Source organism: Podarcis raffonei, chromosome 9, assembly GCF_027172205.1.
Source record: "Podarcis raffonei isolate rPodRaf1 chromosome 9, rPodRaf1.pri, whole genome shotgun sequence".
NCBI classification, from domain to species: domain Eukaryota; kingdom Metazoa; phylum Chordata; class Lepidosauria; order Squamata; family Lacertidae; genus Podarcis; species Podarcis raffonei.
Window position 1 is genome coordinate 66,407,894 of NC_070610.1, and position 19,588 is coordinate 66,427,481.

Sequence of the window (19,588 nt, forward strand, 5' to 3'; positions counted from 1 at the left end):
GTTTCCATGTACATGAACATGGATTTCTTCATTCACATATGCATGGAGAGGCAGGGCATGTCCCCTCATTCGTTCACCCTCCTACTTCAGGGGGGACGTGAAGAATCACAACGCTATCAAATTCACACTGACTAAACGTGGGATAACCTGCCTCATAAAGCCAACATGCTTAAGTCTAATTAATGCATGAAGGGGTTAATGCCATAGAGTAAGCTGTCCTGCCAAGCTTAGTTCACCTTGATAAAATACCTTGGTATTTCCACTACCACACCATGTGCATCTTTGTACCCATTACTTGAACTGCATCGCAAAATTCAGAGAAGTCCACATTTCAAGGGATGGTTGTTTCAGTTCGAACCTTGTTCAGAAAGTGTGGACGAGACAAGCATATCTTTCAATGCAAACAGAATCAAATTCCTCCCACAGCCCAAATCTGGTGCCGTTGTTTTTAAACCAACCGGTTATAGGAAGAGAAGAAGAAGAGTTTGGATTTGATATCCTGCTTTATCACTACCCTAAGGAGTCTCAAAGCGGCTAACATTCTCCTTTCCCTTCCCACCCCACAACAAACACTCTGTGAGGTGAGTGGGGCTGAGAGACTTCAGAGAAGTATGACTAGCCCAAGGTCACCCAGCAGCTGCATGTGGAGGAGCGGGGTAGCGAACCTGGTTCACCAGATTACGAGTCCACTGCTCTTAACCACTTACACCACGCTGGCTCTTATAGGTACTGAATGCCTTAGAAATTCTCCTTCGCTTCTTTCGGAGTGGTTCTGTCAGATCAAAGAAAAGAGAGAGGGGACTCCTGTCAGTTTGACGCAACCTCCCTCCATCCCTTCCTATCTCTCCTCGAAGGCAGCAGACTCGCCGGCTCAGTGCCAGGTTCTTCTGCCAAGGTCAAAGACAATAGCAGGCTCTGTTCTCCTGTGGAGAAGTCGTGCCAAATAGCAGCAGATGGCAGGGTCCAATACTGTAGTCATTGCACCACGATTGGCAAGCTGAAAAGATCGACCTCCCTGGTTAATTTCCTCCCTCCAGTCTCCGCACTTAGGCTGCCAGAACCTGAGCTGAAGGGTCTGTGGCATTTTTCATAATTACCACCAGAGAGAAGGTTTTCAAGAGCAGACTCTCCCCTTGGCCACAAATGGAGTATGGGCCAGCGAGAAAGCTGCTTCAGTAAGTATGTAGCACTTACAATTACAGATCATGGGAGCAGCAGACATCTGCCTAAAATCAATAGCTCCTTCCCTATTCCCAGGGAGTAAATCGTTCCTTTTAAAGGAAGAGTCGCCAGTTTCGCAGGCCCTCTGCGGTTGGTAGGGCTCCAATTACCTTTAAATGCTTCCAGCAAATGTCTCCCATTCTATGCTTTTGGTTTAAAAAGTTGCCCTCACATTTTCGTTTTCAAAGGCGGCAGGTACTACTGAATTGTTAAGACTAGACAGAGACTACAAGGCAATGCAGAGTTGATTGCCGTGGGCCCCAGAGCGCACTAAAGAACACGTTGGACTGTGGCCTAAGTGCGTGTGCTGAGTTCTGAATTTATGTGTTCCTAACAACTTTCCAGATTAATCAGGACAACGACATGGCAATAAGAGAGGATGGTAACCAGTCTTGCTGCACACAAGATCAGTCTTAAATAACACCACTCTCCATTCCTCCTTTCACATCCCTTACAGATGAAATTCCTGAATCAGTTGGGACTGCAATGCTTAACTGATAAATTGATCTCTAAAAGCTTTCAACAGAAGAAAAGGTTGCCTGGATTAACTGGGTATGCACTGGCTTGGTCATGTACACAGAATGGAAGATGGCATGATTCCCAAGAACCTGTTCAAGGGGAGCTGGCTTCAGGCACTGGGCCCATTGGCAGACCAACTCTGTGTTACAAAGATGTCTGCAGATGTGTGCTAGGCCCGGGGGTAACCCAAGCAACATGGTCTAGGTCTGGTCCCGAATCCAAGGGTTCCACGAGGAGTCAGTCCGGCAGGACACAAGGCAGGAAACCAGGCAAGATCAGGCACAGGATCACAGGCAAGTTCTGGCAAACAGCAATGTTGCTCCTGCAACCTGGGGTGGGGTCCAGCAGCCTTTTATCTCTTTCGGGGTAACAGCCAGTCCTGATCCCCCGGTGACTCACCTCCCTGTCTTGCCCGAAGGCGAGCACTCCTTCTGCGAGTACTCAGGTCTCTCCTTCTCTCAGACCTCAGTCTCTGCAACTCAGGAGACATCGGTGGGTTACTAGACCCAGAGGCCGCCTCAGCCTCCTCTGACCCAACTGGTAGTGGAGCAGCTGTAAGTGATGGCCATCTGAAGGCAATGAGGTAATCCCCGCATCTGGAGCCAGGGCAGGCTCAGGCCCCTGACTCGGCCCAGCTGGTGCTTGTTGCAGGGGAACCTGTGCAGACTGGGGCTCTTCAGAATCAGGCCCCAGACTAGGTTCAGCAGCCGCCTGAGGCAAAGGATCCAGTGCGGACTGAGACTCCTCTGGCTCTGAGTCCCAGGCCATCACGAGATGCAACATGAAGATTGGCAACATTAACCCTGCCATGTGGGAATCCCTTGCAGATGACCGCAGTGCCTGGATGTAGACAGGTCGTGTATCCACAGGAGTGACCAGAGGAGGAGTGACCACTAGCAGGAGCACAGAGAGAAGAAACACCATGGTGCATCAGCAGCAGCAGAACCAGAAGCCATCATCTGCCCCAGCTGCAACAAAACATGTCTCTCCTGTGTCAGTCTCTACAGCCACAGCAGGTGCTGCAACCTCCCAACAGTTTGACTTCAGCCCAAGTCAGATGGATGCCAGCAACAATGTGTGTGTGTATCCATCCCTTTTTAATGCATATATATTATATAGATATAAACTTTTAAAAAACGTAAGAAGAGTCTGCAAGATAGCTTTACCACATCTTTTTTTCAGGTGACAAGGTCTGACACGTGCCACTGAAAGCTAAGCATGCCCTGTTTGGGCAGATCTACTTGTGGCATCATTGGGCCCATGCAAAGGTCACTTGAATGTCAACCATTACCTGTGGACCAAGCAGCATTTCAAGAGGAAGGAACATACATCGTTCAGTGGTAGAGTACATGTTTCACTTGCAGACGATTCTTGCTTCAATCCCTGGGGTTTCTATGTATGGCTGGGAAAGACTCTGCCAATTAGTGTTGGCAATACTAGCTAGATGAACCAGCCATCTGGCTTGGTATAAGGCACCTCCTATGTGTCAGGAGCTCATCCTACACTCGAGTAGGACCCTGGCAGAGGCACATGCTCAGCAGGCATGTTCTCTCCCTCCTGGTCTTTCATTCGGGAGCTTCAAAAGCTTTCTTCTGCCTGAACATCACAGTGATCGATGCCAACCGACACCAGCACACTTAGGGATCAGCAGAGTCTTTACAGCATACGCGTAACAGACCTCAGCAACTCAGCATTTTGGCTAATCTACTTTATTTACATATAAACACACACGGAGCACTCCAACATGGCTCTATCTCTCTCTAGCATCAGACAGCAAAGAGAAAGAACAAAGGACAATAGTTCCACTTCACGGTACACAGTAACACAAACATCCTGTCTCCATCACTTCCCACTCTGTGGAGTCAAAACATACACCGTCATGGGATAAACAGAAATCCCATGACTGCAATCATGGAGCAGGAATTCTAACACTATGTTCCTAACTGTCTATGCTATGGGTCGGCAAACTAAGGCCTGCGGGCCGCATCAGGATCTGACCAGCGGACAGTCCGTGGATCCCGTGTGGGGATTCTGTTCCTTCAGGCTGGGCTGCACCATTTTTTCCCCTGTGCCATCCCCCCCCCCACACTGTGGTGGCGCCTCCTCCCTCCCTCCTCCTGGCTTCTCCCCACCCTGCCTAGAGGAGGAAGGGGGCTGGGCTGAGCTGGCTAAGTGCCATTTTAAGCAGCCCCTCTCCAGAGCCAGCCCTTTCATGCAGCTCATCTACCCTCCATTGCCACCCTAGTGCTCCTGTGAGCCAGAGAGTGGAGCGGATGAGCTCGCTCTGCCTACCCACGAGAAGCAGCAGCGGTGGTGGTGGCAGCCCCTGGGAAGGTAAACACAGCGGCTGGGGCTGGGTCCTGGGGAGCAGGACTACTTGCCCCCCTTGCCTCTACTTCCAGCCCCTCCCCCTCAGTGCTGCTTCTCCGGCCTGCCACGAGGTCTGAGGGACAGCCCGTGGCCAAAAGAATTTGCCGACCCCTGGTCTATGCAACCTCAAGGCTACGCAATGTTTGCCTGTCAGCACTGCCACCACAAGTATATGCTGTGTTCTTGTAAATAAGCTTGCATACTCTGCAAGAAGCATTTTTAGCCATTGCAGTTCTCAAGGAATCCTAAGGACATGAGGTCTTTCTCACAGCCTGCTTGTGAGGCAATGCTTAGCTCACCCTTAGATCTCACCTACGTGAGATAATGTGAAGACTAAACCTTAATCCTAGGAAAGAGATAGGCATCCAGAATCTGACTGGTGAAGAAAAGACCATTCCTTGTCGTCCATAGCTGAGGTTTGGTCTTTAGTGTTTTCTGAAGGCAGGTTTGTTGGATTCCGGCTGTACCATTGGTGAGGAACCTCCAAATGTTGGGCTGGATGCAGCTCCCCATCTAGTTCACTGGCATTTCTCCAGGTTTCATGTCTTCTCTTTGGCCCCCTTTGTAATCTCTGATCAGATGAGCCATGTGTATGGGGTGGGCTGAGCAGATTGCAGGGAAGGTTAATGGCAGCTGAAATATCCCAGTTTAGGACTTCAAGACTGTAGGCAACATACAGGGAAAACCAGCTGATCTGCGTGCCTTTGCTCAGCAGGTAGCTGGATATTAGTGGCTCCATGCAGTGAAGAGAGCCCAGGCACAGCATCACAGATCCATTCCTTGTTGTTTAAAAAAGGGAAAGACAGAGGAAAGAAAACAGTGTGCTTGCATATCAATGAATGACCAAGAGGTATGACTGTTAGCAGTACTCCTGCTAGCACCAGCTGCCTAATCCATAATATAATAAAAAGAATTGATGATGACAATGACGATGACGATGACAATGACAATGACAACAACAGTTTCCTCTCCAAACCCATCCTATAGCAAAAAAAAAGTTTCCATTTATTTCACTAGGAGATAGGGATTGACAAATCTGTGGATTTAAATTAGGCATCCCCAACCAGCGGCCCTCCAGATGTTTTGACCTACAACTCCCATGATCCCTAGCTAACAGGACCAGTGGTCAGGGATGATGGGAATTGTATTCCAAAACATCTGGAGGGCCAAAAGTTGGGGATGCCTGATTTAAATTGTCTCTCCTTTTTTTCAGTCTTAAATTTGGGTCTCCACATTTCAGCAGCAAATTGAATAATAATAATAATAATAATAATAATAATAATAATAATAATAAACCACATGAAAATTTTCCTGCATTTTACTACGAATTTCTCCCAATAAACACATTTTTTGTATGCACTTTTTGAGTAATGCACACATTCTTGGAAGCATTTTCCAGAACATAATGCATTTTTGATGATATTTTCACGAATCTATTCGTTTTTCTGCACACTTTAAAAATGAACCTACCTAATTCACACTTTCAGAAACAATATGCCAACTGAAACACAGCTATCCTTTGAAATTCTCACTTCTCCAAACTTTGCAGTACAGATCTCCAGCCAAGCAGAGGTTCGATGGTCATATGTAATGGATGCTTTAGTTGAGATTCCTGGATTGCAGAAGGTTGGACTGGATGACCCTTGGGTTCCCTTCCAAACTCTATAATTCTATGATTCTATGATTCATGCATATCTATTTCCCAAGTTAATGCAGAAGAAGGAAGTAACAGAATTGTGAATGGACACATATGAAAGTGACATGGTTTAGAAATAGAGCCATCAGTCTGGAAGTCACAGATTTCCTTGAACTTCTGGAGGAAGAACAGCAAAAAGAATGATAGCTCATGACAGAAGGACCTGGTGGCATAATTATGGCCATTTCTGATCATGGGAAATGGAGACCGTAATACAACAAAATGTCCTATGGCCACGCAATAAGAACCTCCCTGCTCACCGTGTGAGACATCACAGGCAAAATTAGTTCAACTGAAGTAACATCAATGCCCTTGAGGTTTCCTGCTCCTGACAACTAATGAAGAGGCACTGCTGACTGTCAGGGAGTGGTGTGGGAGGCATTCATCTTTGTGGCAGAAGCAATTAAATCCACCAGGTTCTCTGAGCACGATGCGCATGGAAGGAGTTAAAGCCTCAGCCTTTGTTGACCTGCAAAAGTTGGCGACGTGAGGATACGCATCTATGATGTGCCCAAAATGCACAGGCACCCCTTGATAGTTCCTTGAAAGGGTGGAGCAGCAGGGACCCACATATTTGTATAATGATACTGTTGGGTCGCTGGCATCCATCTGTCTCAAGAGACAATGAATTGCGTCTCCGGGGGTGAAGTCAAACTGCTGTATTAGGATGACCAAAGGGAACGCCCAAGATACATTAATGTGCAGTGATCAGAAGTGGCTTTCTTGGTGGGGCAGAGCTCCTACACGAGCTTTGCAGCAGTCATGGCTAACTGAAATGCATTGATTTCAATAGGTCTGCTCTGAGTAAGACTTAGATGCCACTCAATATAATGTGAATGCATATGTATCACATTAAATGCAGGTGGTGCTGTAGTCTAAACCACTGAGCCTCTTGAGCTTGCTGATCAGAAGGTCGGTGGCTCGAATTCCCATGACAGAGTGAGCTCCCATTGCTCTGTCCCAGCTCCTGCCAACCTAGCAGTTTGAAAGCACACTAGTGCAAGCAGATAAATAGGTACCGCTGCGTCGGGAAGGTAAATGGCATTTCTGTGCACTCTGGCCCTTGTCATGGTGTTCCGTTGCGCCAGAAGCGGTTTAGTCATGCTGGCCACATGACCTGGAAAGCTGTCTGTGACAAATGCTGGCTTCTTCGGCTTGAAAGCGAGATGAGTGCCACAACCCCATAGTCACCTTTGACTGGACTTAACCATCCAGGGGTCCTTTACCTTTACCTATATATCACATGCTGCTATGTTAAAGGTGGGTTGTTTCTGAACAGTAGGGGAGACTGTTGGTTTTATGAAATAAGATCTCCATCATACACCGAAAGAAAACCATCTTGCTTTGCTTGGATATGTCGAAACTCTCTGAGGAGGATTTTAGTTTAAAAACTAACAGACCATCACATCTGACATGGTAATTACTCATTAAAACCTTTGTGCCAAAAACCGCCCCATTTCCCCCTTTCTCACATTTTGAGCTCAGCAGAAATGAAGAGAGTTTGTGTCTTGAGAAATGATGTCTGGAAAGCCTCTCAAAAATAATTCAGCACATCGTACCCATACTCCGCAGGCCAGATTGCAGCATTTTGCATATCCTGCAATTAACCATCATTTTAGAAACATATGTCTTCTCAATCACATAACCTTCTCCTCTGATACTATCCTGGCATCCAGTTCCTAAACACATTGGATGCAACCCAGACAAAGTTAGGCTTACTTACTGTAAGTCTCCCTGAAATGATATGAATGGATCTTGCAGTCAAATCTCAGGCATGTCTCTTCATGGGGGGAAAAGCCCAATAACTTCAGTGGGGGTAACTCCAAAGTATGTGCATATATAGGACTGAAAACTTAAATTGCAAACTGGGCTTTTTAACATCCTGCTGGTTCAAACGGGACCTAAATATTCATCACCTTCACTGGACTGAGTTAATTACAAAGTAGGGATGGGGAAACTGAAGCCTTCCAGATGTTGCCACAACTGCCTCCACCCTATTGGCCATGCCGACTGGGGCTTCATTGTGGTCACAGAGCATGGGTGAGGAACCTGTGGCCCTCCAGATGTTTTTGGACCCCATCAGGCCCAGAGAGCACAGCCACTGGTCAGGGATGATAGGAGTTGATGTCCATCAACATCTAGGAAGGCCCCAGTTTACCCTCACCTGTCATAGGTTGCCATGCGGAGGACATTACGATATCTCCACCTCGTGAAACGAAGCCTGCATTAATTTGTTAAGGCTCCTTGGCTTAACATTTTAACTAAACCACCAAGGAGCTGTCATGATACCAACAGCAAACTGCTTCTGCTTCACGTTACAACTGTGCTGCAACTAGAAAAGGCCCCAGGTGTTCACCATTTCACAGATTACTCAGAGAATATACACAAGCAAAAACATCCCACCGGTTTCCTTTCCCCTCCGCCTCCGCCCCCCAGATTAGAGCCTCAAGAAGCTCGCCGATTCTTCCCAGTGAAATTGAAATTTCAAAAGTGAATGCGGCGTCTTGGGAGAGAGACGTTGCTAGGATGAGGAAATGAAAACACACCGCACCAGTGGGAACAACACAATTTGATATCAGTCTGTGACTACAAGAGCCAGAGCAGTAGAAAGATTAAGAAGAAAAACACTATCTAAAGCCCACCTGGCAATCGCTCGCGAGAGCTCTCGGGAGCCGGGTGGTGTCAAATGTTTTTTAAAGTGTGCTACCCCCCCTCCCCCCTCTCTTCTATCCATCCTGCCTAATGAAAAAAGCATTTTGATAGATCTCACAATGCTTTGAATTGCTCGTTTTTACAGCGGAGGTGATTTAGCAGCAGGCTGTGGAGGTTGGATACAAGCCATGGGAGGGAGCCTGTGCCATTTTTATTCCTTCGCTATGGAACTTTCCAAGTAGCCCAGGGAAAGTAATGAATACTGATCTGATGATAAGCGAGTTCTCTTCTTTAGGAGGAAAGTGACTCCTCGCAGCAAGACCTATCAAGCCTGAAATAGCTAAGGGTGCAGCTACTTGGGGAAGGGCTGTGGCTCAGTGCTAGAGCATCTTCTTTGCTTGCAGAAGGTCCCAGAATCAATCCCATTGCCTATGGCTGGTTCGCCAGCTGCAGCCCCTTTTGCACAAATATTACTTGTCCACAGTACTTCATGTTCTGCTAACTTCCAGCTTGGATTACTGCAGTGCGCTCTACATGGGGCTTCCCTTGAAGAGGGTCTCAGCTGGTCCAAAAGGCAGCAGGGTTTCCATTCAGAATGCACAGAACTCCCGTCCTAAAACATTGGCTTGCTGTTCATTCCCAGGCCCGATTCAAGGTGCTCACATTAGTGCTTAAAGCCTAAGCAACTTAGGCCCCAAACACATGCAAGACCACCTCCTTCCCTGCAGACCATCCTGAGTGTTAAGATCAGCAGAGCAGGCCCTCAGAAGATGTTCTTCTCTGTGGAAGTTGTGGAATTCCCTCCCCAGAGAGGTGCATCTGGCTTCTTCACTATACAGTGGTACCTTGGTTCTCAAACTTAATCCATTCCGGGAGTCCGTTCGACTCCCGAAACCGTTCGGGGGGTATGTGTGGCTTCCAAATGGCTGCAGGAGCTTCCTGCACTCAAACAGAAGCCACGTCAGACGTTCGGCTTCTGAAAAACGTTCGCAAACTGGAATTTTGGGTTTGTGACATTCAAGAGCCAAGCCATTCGAGTACTAAGGTACCACTGTACAGCATCTGTCAAATGCTGAAGATGCATCTCTTTATCCTGGCCTTTGACACCTGAGACGTGTGTTTGCAAAGCCCACCCTATTCCTGTGGTTGTACTCTGGTTTAACTGTTTTTAAAATTTCCATTTTAATTTTTCGTAACCTGACCCAGGACCTGTCGGCGAAGGGCAGGCAAAAAATTTAATCATCATCGTCTTCCCTAGCATTTCCCCGCAGGGCTGGGAAAGGCTTCTGACTGAAGCCCCGAACAGTCACTGGCAGTCAGTGTAGACAATACTGAACTGCATAGACCAGTGGTCTGACTCAGTATAAGGCAGCTGCCCATGTTTCTACTTGAAGTACTCCTTGCTTTTATGTGAATTGGCCCACCAGTTGCTGCATTCACCTTGTCTGTGTCATGGCCTTCTAGGTCAAAACTGGTGGTGACAGGCAAAAGGGCATGTGTTGGTCCCTGCCCCAAGAGATTAGGTTGCCCTCCTCTTTGTGTGTGTACTGATAGCAACTGAAGACACTCCCTTTAAAACAGGGGTCAGCAAACTTTTTTAGCAGGGGGCCGGTCCACTGTCCCTCAAACCTTGTGGGGGGCTGGACTATATTTTGAAAAAAAATAGAGAATGAATTCCTATGCCTCACAAACAACCCAGAGATGCATTTTAAATAAAAGCACACATTCTACTCATGTAAGAACATGCTGATTCCCAGACTGTCCGTGGGCCAGATTTAGAAGGCGATTGGGCCAGATCCAGCCCCTGGGCCTTAGTTTGCCTACCTATGTTTTAAAACAAGCTTTTGATTCTGCTGCTACTTAACGAATTGATCCAGAATTTTGTTACGATAATAAAAAAGTAACAAATATGTAAAACCTGAAACACTAATACACCATCACATTGATGTAGCACAGATGGCATATTAGACCAGGAGCTGCACAGCATTCAAAGACAGAGAAGATGTTTGGGTCTCATGCTGGGGCAGCAAAGCCGGTCAGGACCACGGAGAGCTCCAAGTCAACAGCATGTTCCTATGCACTCTTTGAACCACTAGAGCAACTGTAGAAGCTTTTGGTTCCAAAGGCTCAGGCTTTGATTCTATGTTTCCTAGAGCTATGGCAGGTTGGTGTGTCAACTTCTGTCTGCCAGCCTTAGAATGAGTGGATTGCTGATGTCCAGAAGTAGGTTCAGAGTCCTGAACCTGATCCAGCTCCTTAGCTGGAGTCTCTGCAGCCTCCAACTCTGTGTCATGATTGCTTCTGGCCTCTAGCATTATATCAGGGAGTGAATCTCTCACTCAATCATAATGCCTGGCAATGTGGGCTTCTCTTGGCAGCCCCTCCTCCTCCCCTTTACCCAACCAGTCAGGAAACAGGGCCATGTTTTCTAGGAAACAGTGGTGCTTCTGGGATATGATACGATAATCTTTATTTCCATTGTCCCATACAGAACAATGAAATTGAAAATCTACATCAGACATTCAGAAACCAACAAGCCTGCTATCCCAGCCTGGTTAGCCCCATAAAAACTCTGATACCACATAATTAAATACAATATACTCCCACAGAGAGTAGGTGTGGGGAGTTTTAACAGCTATCTGAGAAGAAACATGTGTTTGTGAACATGTATAGCACACTAAAGTCAGAAAGTAACTACTTTCACTTGCTTTTCAGAAGAGTTTGGTCTAGTGTAGGTTTTTTTAAGAAATCATAACCTTATTTGAGAGTAATTCCATCAAACACAGTGTGGCTTACTTTCACAATAGGCCTTTATAAGATTGGGAGCTCTCATTCAGGGTAAAAACTGAAGCAGGACAGTATTTTGCCTTTTCTGTACCGATTACCATTTCTAGCACCATACACCATCAAAATAATAATAATAATAATAATAATAATAATAATAATTATTATTATTATTATTATTATTTATACCCCACCCATCTGGCTGGGTTACCCCAGCCACTCTGGGCGGCTTCCAACAAAATACAGTAGTCTGTTAAACATTAAAAGCTTCCCTAAACAGGGCTGCCTTCAGATATATTTTAAAGAGAAGGTAGCTGCTTATTTCCTTCACATCTGAAGGGAGGACGTTCCACAGGGTGGGTGCCACTACCAAGAAGGCCCTCTGCCTGTTTCCCTGTAACTTGGCTTCTCGCAGCGAGGGAACCAACAGAAGGCCCTCAGAGCTGGACCTCAGTGTCTGGGCAGAACGATGGGAGTGGAGATGCTCCTTCAGGTATACTGTGACATGCGACCCCAATCGATGATCCTTGAGGGAATGTGGCCCTCAACATAATTTTTAATCTAACTGGCTATTTAAAAATGTAAATACAATTGTACATACATAGTTAATTGCACAGAATGGCCATCAACATATTTCTCTCTTTTGTATCCCCAGACACAGAATTCAAATATCACGCCACAATCCTACTCCCCCTCGCATTTTCAGAATAATTTACATGCATTGCCAACAAAGAAGCAAGAATGAGGGGAAAATGTTTTTGAAGCTGCCTACAGATTTAACATACAGATGCCAGATTGTCCCCAGTTGCCTTTGGAATGGTAAGGGAAACTTCAACCTTTGTTCTATGCACAGTGAGGAATTATCAGGTTAAGAAAAACAGGTTCCGGTGCTCTGTCGCTGCAATAAAATATACTCAGTTTGAGTTCTGCATTTTTGTAAAATAAAGCAATGGTACGATTCAGTCTGGCATGAGCACTTACAACTAAGACCACCCCTGCAACTAGGATTTGGGTTTCCCTCTCTCATTTTGAGCTGGAGAGACCCATGCCATATTACAAATTACTTCCGAATGTGCCCCCCCTCCCCACTTCCATAAGTGGTGTAACAAGGGTGGTCTCCCCCACAAGTGGTGCAATATGTCAGCAAGGCAGACACAGAGATCACTGAGAAATGGTGATTTCCTTAGGATTCCTCACACCAGGAGTTGCTGCTTTAGAAGAAGCAGAAACAACAACAAACAGAAGGGTGAGGGAGAAATTCCTCCTTCCCTTGTGGTGTCACAGCTACTAGGAAAGTAAGTGGTTGCCTGGGGTGGGTGGAAGGAGCTAATAATAATAATAATAATAATAATAATAATAATAATTTTTATTTATACCCCGCCCTTCCCGGTTCAAAAACCGGGCTCAGGGCGGCTAACAACAAATTTAAAACACTTAACTATAAAAGCAGCATAAAATACAGTATAAAAACATGAATAACAATAAAATTCAAAAATCAGTTTAGGGGAAATAAGCATTAGATAATCCCCAGGGCCAGCTGGCTGAATTGGTCCTACTTGGGCCAGCAAGGGGGCCAGGGGAGAATTAGCTGTGGGGTCTCAGAGCGGGTAATCTTCATAAAAGGGGAGGGGGAGGGAAGAGAAGGGAAATAAAAGATCAGGCTGAGTTCATATTAAAGGCCAGGCGGAATAGCTCTGTCTTACAGGCCCGACGGAAGGAGGTTAAATGCTGTAGGGCCCTAGTCTCACGGGACAGAGCATTCCACCAGGTCGGAGCCATCTCTGAAAAGGCCCTGGCCCTGGTGGAGGATAGTGTGACTTCCTTAGGGCCCAGGACCTCTAAACTATGGTTATTCATGGACCTTAAGGTCCTCTGCGGGGCACGCCAGGAGAGGCGGTCCTGTAGATACGAGGGCCCTAAGCCACAAAGGGCTTTAAAGGTCAAGACCAGCACATTGAACCTGACCCTATACTCCACCGGGAGCCAGTGCAACTGGTAAAGCACTGGGTGAATATGCTCCTATAGCAGGGACCCCGCAAGGAGCCTCGCTGCAGCATTCTGCACCCGCTGGTGTTTGTGGGACAGTTTCAAGGGCAGCCCTGCGTAGAGCGAATTACAGTAGTCAAGCCTGGAGGTGACCGTTGCATGGATCCCTGTGGCCAGGTTGGGGCGGGAAAGGTAAGGGACCAACTGAGAAGAGAAGAGTCCAGTCCTTCTCTAGCTTAACTTAAATTTGTCTTGACTCAAGGGTTGTTGTTGTTTAAGAGAAATGGGCACCATTGCATTCAGCATCACATTGACCCAGCAAGCCAAAAAGGGGAGACTCTTGGAAAGAGAGCATGAAAAATCAAAACACAATGAAGGCTGGTCCATTTGGGGAGGTGTGGGGCAGTACCTCACCAAACTCAGTCTGCCCACACTTGCTTGCCTTCTTGCTTTTAACCAATCCCTGGCTGTCAGCTTCCTCCTCTTCCTTAATCTCAGTGTCATAGAACTCAGCAAGGGGTGGTGGCAAAAGTAGAATTAACTGGCTCTGCCTCTCATTGGCTCTGGCTCCACCTAATGGTTAGTTCCTTGTCTTCTTCCCTTCTAGCTCCAATGGGCACCAGCCACCTCTGAACACCTACACTGCCACCATTCAAGATGCTTGCAAGGTAGAAATGAAGCTAGATGTTGCAAGGATCAATTGGGTGTCTTTGTATACATAGAATAAAGCCACTGATCATAACATTGAAAGGGACTTCAAAGATCATCTTATCCTGTCCTGGCTGATGCAGGGAAATCTGTTGTATAGAACAGTATTTGTTGTAGGTTTTTTTACTGGTGAAACATAAAGCCAATGGAAGAAGATGGGCAATGTTATTGTCGGAAGGAAAACACTGCGAGATGTTCATCCGGATTCGAGTACCAAATTCTGGGAAGCAATAATCTTCTGCTACTTCCCAGTGCTACTGTTAGCAACAAATTGCTGGCCTGGATAGGTCATGTAGAAACATTCTCTTGTTACTACACCATTGGGATCAATAGGGGGCTTGCAAACAATATACCATACACAGGGGTAGTGAGAGAATGCCCATCTTTGCATTAATTTGATTTGTGCTTCCATCAGTGGCTCCCAAAGTAGGCAGGGGTGCTATGAATCAGTGATTTTTTGTGGCGCCAGATGTAAGTGTCCCCAAGCAAGCAGCAAGCAGAGGGCAACTGGATGCACAAACTTGTTTGACAATATAGCCAACTGCACATGTGATATGCAACAATTATCCAGAACTGCATTGTGAAAATCATGGTTAAGTGTTCTGAACTTCACAGAGCACAGAAAGATGGAAAGAGAAGAGATACATTCTGTGTATGGCTGAAAAAATAAAGGGTATTCCTGAATCAGACCGTGGCATTTTTGAATATTTGGCTATCTGTTTTCAAATCTTTAAACACAGACTTACTCTGAAATGTTTTCATCTACATTTCCCGAGCTAAGAGTAGTTGGGCAATTATGCCTGCTTGCAGAGATTTAGGAAGATTGGCCCATTTGCCTTCCTGTCAAATTGGCAGTAAAAGAAAAAAGGAAGTAAATCTGGACAGAGGTTTGGGACGTTATGTGATGCATGTTGTTTTCTGCGTCAGCAGTTCCTGCATACAAAATGCTGCCGATACTCAGAACTGTATAAGAAGCCATGCTACATGCATGCTAGGCCAAACCCGAGCATTCGGGCTAGCCGCGTGAGTACTTTGTATTTGTCAATAGTACCTGAAATCAGCTCAGCTGCTGTAGCTACACAAAACAAAGAACCCAGTTTTATTGATGGCCTAGAAGCCCGAGGGGTTTTGCACAAACAGAAATGGGTTGATACTGATTGATGCACCAACCTGAGACTGCAAAACATGACGAAGTGTGTGAGAGCGATGGTGCAGCGACTGAAAGTGCATTTCTAATTCTGGGCAAAAGGATTGGAGCCTCTGTGAGATGGAAGCCTAACAAAGGCAGCATTCCACAGGCAGTTCTTTTTAATCAAGAAAGGTAGGGAAATTATTGCTCTTAAGTGTGAAGATTAGATTCTCTCAAAGTGGATCTCAAGCCTTATTCAAACATCTACGCTACTCTTAAGATAGAGAAAGAGCTACATGGTGAGCTCTTTGGGCTGAATCGAAGAACCAATGCAGCAGCTGAGTCAGTACAGAAGGTTTGCAAGAGCCAGGAGTGCTGTACATCCAACTTCTATCAAGTTTTATGCAGAGCTCTGCATAGCTGTCAAGCGTCCCTTATTTGGCGGGACAGTCCCTTATCCCAGCTCCATGTCCCGGTGCTGTCCTTTATTGATGAGGTTTCGTTTGGCTGCTGGCTGGGCTTTCTGGCTTTGGCTCAGAAGGGCTCAGCAGTCGAACATACCTGTGCCCGGAAAATCCCTTATTTTGGCTGCTGATCCCTTATTTTCGAGGCTGCTGGTCCCTTATTTTCAAATCTGTAAGTTGACAGCTATGGAGCTCTGTACAAATGGCCTCTTGATGTTCCTTACACTGTTTATGGGTAGAGAAACCGGGAGGACAATTTCCCTGCATTTCTCCAGTCGCCGCTTTGCTGCAACTGCGATGGCAACCTGGCTATCCTTTCTGTATTCTGCCACAGTTTCCCAGACATCATGCCAGCACATTTTGGGAAGGAAATAGTGGCCATCTGGTGGAGAATATTTGGGGGAAAGTGTGCAAAGTGGCATTTATATATTTATTTCAGAGGAGTGAGGAAAAAATAAAAATCACAGAAAAAAACTGTGAGAAATTTCAGCTCAGTCTAAAAACAACAACATTAAAAACATACTAATGTGCAATGTTATCAAACACTGAACTGGGGTTGCCAGAAAATAAAATAAAATGCTAATAGAATAAAATCCCAAACATGTTTCAACCAATGTTGCATTACGTTATCCTTTTTTAATATCTTTTATGGACTGGACGTTATCCTTTTTAAATATCTTTTCTGGATTGGACTGAAAGTTCAGCAACAAGCAATGCGCTTTTAACCCTGATGACACAACCCAGTTTGATCATCCTTTTTCCAGTAGACCCACAGTAGGCCCATTCAAATGAATAAACATGACAAAGTTAGGTCACTTGATTTCACTGGGTTGTCTTGGAGTAAAACCTACTTGAATAGCAGCACCCATGATAACAGAATCCACAACTAAACTGGGTCATACTAGGCCTTAGAATACACTGGCCTTCCACAGCAAAAAGTGAAAAGGAAAATGATACACATCAACACTCAGTTACCGTATTTTTCACTCTATAAGACGCACCAGACCACAAGATGCACCTAGTTTTTGGAGAAGGAGAACAAGAAAAAAAAATATTCTGAATCTCAGAAGCCAGAACAGCAAGAGGGATCGCTGCACAGTGAAAGCACCAATCCCTCTTGCTTTTCTGGCTTCTGGGATAGCTGCGCAGCCTGCATTCGCTCCATAAGACGCACACACATTTCCCCTTACTTTTTAGGAGGGAAAAAGTGAGTCTTATAGAGCAAAAAAATACGGTAAATACTGCTCTCTCTCGCACGCACACACATATATATCCACAAAGATCCTGCCCCCATTGCTGGTTCAAAGCAGCCTAATCTGGAACATAGTTCCCACACAGAAACTTCTGTAATCATATGACAAAATAGATGAGGGTAGAGGAAGTTGAATAAGGAAAACTGGATATAGTTTAGAGCTCCCCCCCCCAATATTTTCTCCAGGGAAATAATAATCAAATGCATCTGACTAACCTCTCTGGCCTTCAGCTGCATCAATTAACATTTAGCCATGGATTCCACTCTTGGCCAGCTTACATTTCCCTGTATTGTTCTGCATAAATATTTTCAAGCTTGGAATTTCATGCCTTTCAAACTGAGGAGGATGTATGCGTGTCTTCAACGGGTTTTTTAATTTAAAGAAAAAACAAAATTACAATAGCAACTTTACACGAAAACAATTCAACAGCCAGATAAGTGTTGGTGGGGCAGCGTAAATGCCATAGATGTCTGAATTTTATTCTGCTAGCTGTTTCTTCATGTCATTTATATCCTACCAGTCCTGAAGGAACCGAGGCAGCAGTGCTGTGAAGAGACTATTAATTCAATAGAATGTTTTTCACGCTCTCTGTGTCTCTCAGCCCTCATTCAGGAAGACCCTTGAACAAAGTGATGATGTGATGAAGATCCTGAACTAATACATATCTCTAGCACCGTCTTCCAGCAATATTCTTAGCAGCAATCCAATCTATTTTCCCTATCTTCGATATTCCTGGCCACAGCCAATGCTGCCATTGGACAAATGGAACATCTGTCCATTATGCTGAGCCTGTGGGGAATGCTAGAGAAAGCCAACTGCTGGCCACCAGCACAGCACAGCTTCCCTCACTGTGTCATTGGCTCCAAGCTGGAGTCTATTAGAACTTTGGTTTCCCATGAAACTGTAAGACACACATTGACTTCTGCATCAGATAAGGTGGGGGGGGGTGTACCAAAAATGAGGAAGCGTGCACGAAAAATAATTCTCTGTCCAGGATGACCTATTACAGTATTTCATTCCAAAGTCTTAAGAATGAACAGGAAATGTTCTCTGCACTAGCTCCGCTCATTTACATATTTAAAATCATTTCCAAAATGCTTAATATTTTTAAACTCTTCCAAGTGCGAGAAACTATGTGCAATATAAAAAACCAATATCCATTAAGACAAAAATACAGCCTAAAATGATATAAAAGCAAATAAAACAGAGATTCTGGGGATTCACACACATAAATCAGGGTTCAGTCGTATGGGTCAGGGTTGTTGGCAACGATCTGTCTCGCGAGACAAGGGGGTGAAGTCCAACCACTGTGTTAGCAGCAATGAAGTGACTGCCCCAGGGTGCAAGCCTGGGTAGTGTATATGGTGGTCTTAGACTGCCCAGATGACAAGACACGCCCCCCCCCCCCCCCGGCTTCACTGATGTGGTCCAAAGGAAAGCAAAGCTATATGTTTTGCACCAGCTTGGCTGCAGGAGTTGCTGGAAGGAGGTGTATAAGACGCCATCCAACTGTCTTAGGGACTCCACTCTAGATTTGTAGGGATGTGGGTGGCACTGTGGTCTAAACCACTGAGCCTCTTGAACTTGCCGATCAGAAGGTCAGCAGTTCAAATCCCTGCAACAGGATGAGCTCCCGTTGCTCGGTCCCAGCTCCTGCCAACCTAGCAGTTCGAAAGCACGCCAGTGAAAGTAGATAAATAAGTACTGCTGTGGCAGGAAGGTAAACGGCATTTCCATGCGCTCTGGTTTCCGTCACGGTGTCCTGTTGTGCCAGAAAGCTGTTTAGTCATGCTGGCCCCATGACGCTGAAAGCTGTGGACAAACGCAGGCTCCCTCAGCCTGAAAGAGAGATGAGCGTCGCAACCCCATAGTCACCTTTGACTGTACTTAACCGTCCAGGTGTCCTTTACCTTTTTACTCTAGATTTGTGTAGGGTTTACTCCTTAGCCTTTTCTTCTCCCAAAAATATCCCACAAGGCAGCAGAGGTTTAAGATCAGAGTTTTCCTTCTCCTAGATCTGCTGTTATTGGAGTGCTCGCTTTAACTAATTATTACCTAATGTTAACAGATCAAATCCTTTAAGGGTTCAATTTCTTTCAAAGCCAAGAAACTTAAAGCAACTTCTAATGTGCCAAATGGACATGAACTATAATCATTTATATATAAAACAAAGAAAATAGGAAAAACTGTAAATAAGCTTTACCACTAACACATATGCATATGTGTGTGTGTGTGTGTGTGTGTGTGTGTGTGTGTGTGTATAAGATCCTCCCCTTTCTCCTTAAATTGAATCATTAATCATTTCCAGCATCTGTTAAGGCTGAATAAAGTTGGTCATTAGTCAGTCAGTACAACATAACAACAGATTTATAGTGAATAAAATATCCTACCTGGAATCACTTCAAAGAGGAACTTCCCTGGACTTTCATCATTGCAAGGATGCTCAGCCACCCGATTTCCAGGCAAGAATATGGTACCCTTAAAAAATAAAATTTTGAAAAATAAGACGGGATGAGCCCTTGAGATCAAGGGAATAAGAATATTAAAACTCAAGATTAAAGCTCATAAATCATGCCGAATATCACATCTGGCTACCCAACCCCCCCCCCAAATGACACATTCTGGTTTGGGTGGCTCTCCAGGTGAAGAGGGGCTTCACATTTATAAAGCATCTCTGCATCTGAAATGCACTTGGCACACTCAGTAGAGCATTCATGGCCACTCTCAAACCAGACGAAAGCATTGTGCATGATTGTACACTGTGCTAATCATGGACTGAACCCTGATTTTCAAACACCCCAAGGGC

The 19,588-nt window shown here is 45.5% G+C and overlaps 1 protein-coding gene and 1 long non-coding RNA gene across 4 annotated transcripts in view; one reads left to right on the forward strand and one right to left on the reverse strand.

The window, feature by feature from the left end:
* The window catches only part of ARHGAP24 (Rho GTPase activating protein 24), a 353,954-nt gene that overhangs the window by 193,644 nt on the left and 140,722 nt on the right, over nt 1–19,588 (reverse strand). For all 3 annotated transcript variants that reach the window (XM_053404168.1, XM_053404169.1, XM_053404170.1), the window contains exon 3: nt 19,173–19,260. In XM_053404168.1, coding sequence (XP_053260143.1) covers nt 19,173–19,260 — 88 coding nt within the window. The remainder of the gene's footprint in view (nt 1–19,172; nt 19,261–19,588) is intronic.
* LOC128421415 (uncharacterized) lies at nt 1,077–13,949 on the forward strand. Its single transcript, XR_008332308.1, has 3 exons — nt 1,077–1,175; nt 11,898–12,061; nt 13,836–13,949. It is a non-coding gene; the product is annotated as an uncharacterized LOC128421415 (long non-coding RNA).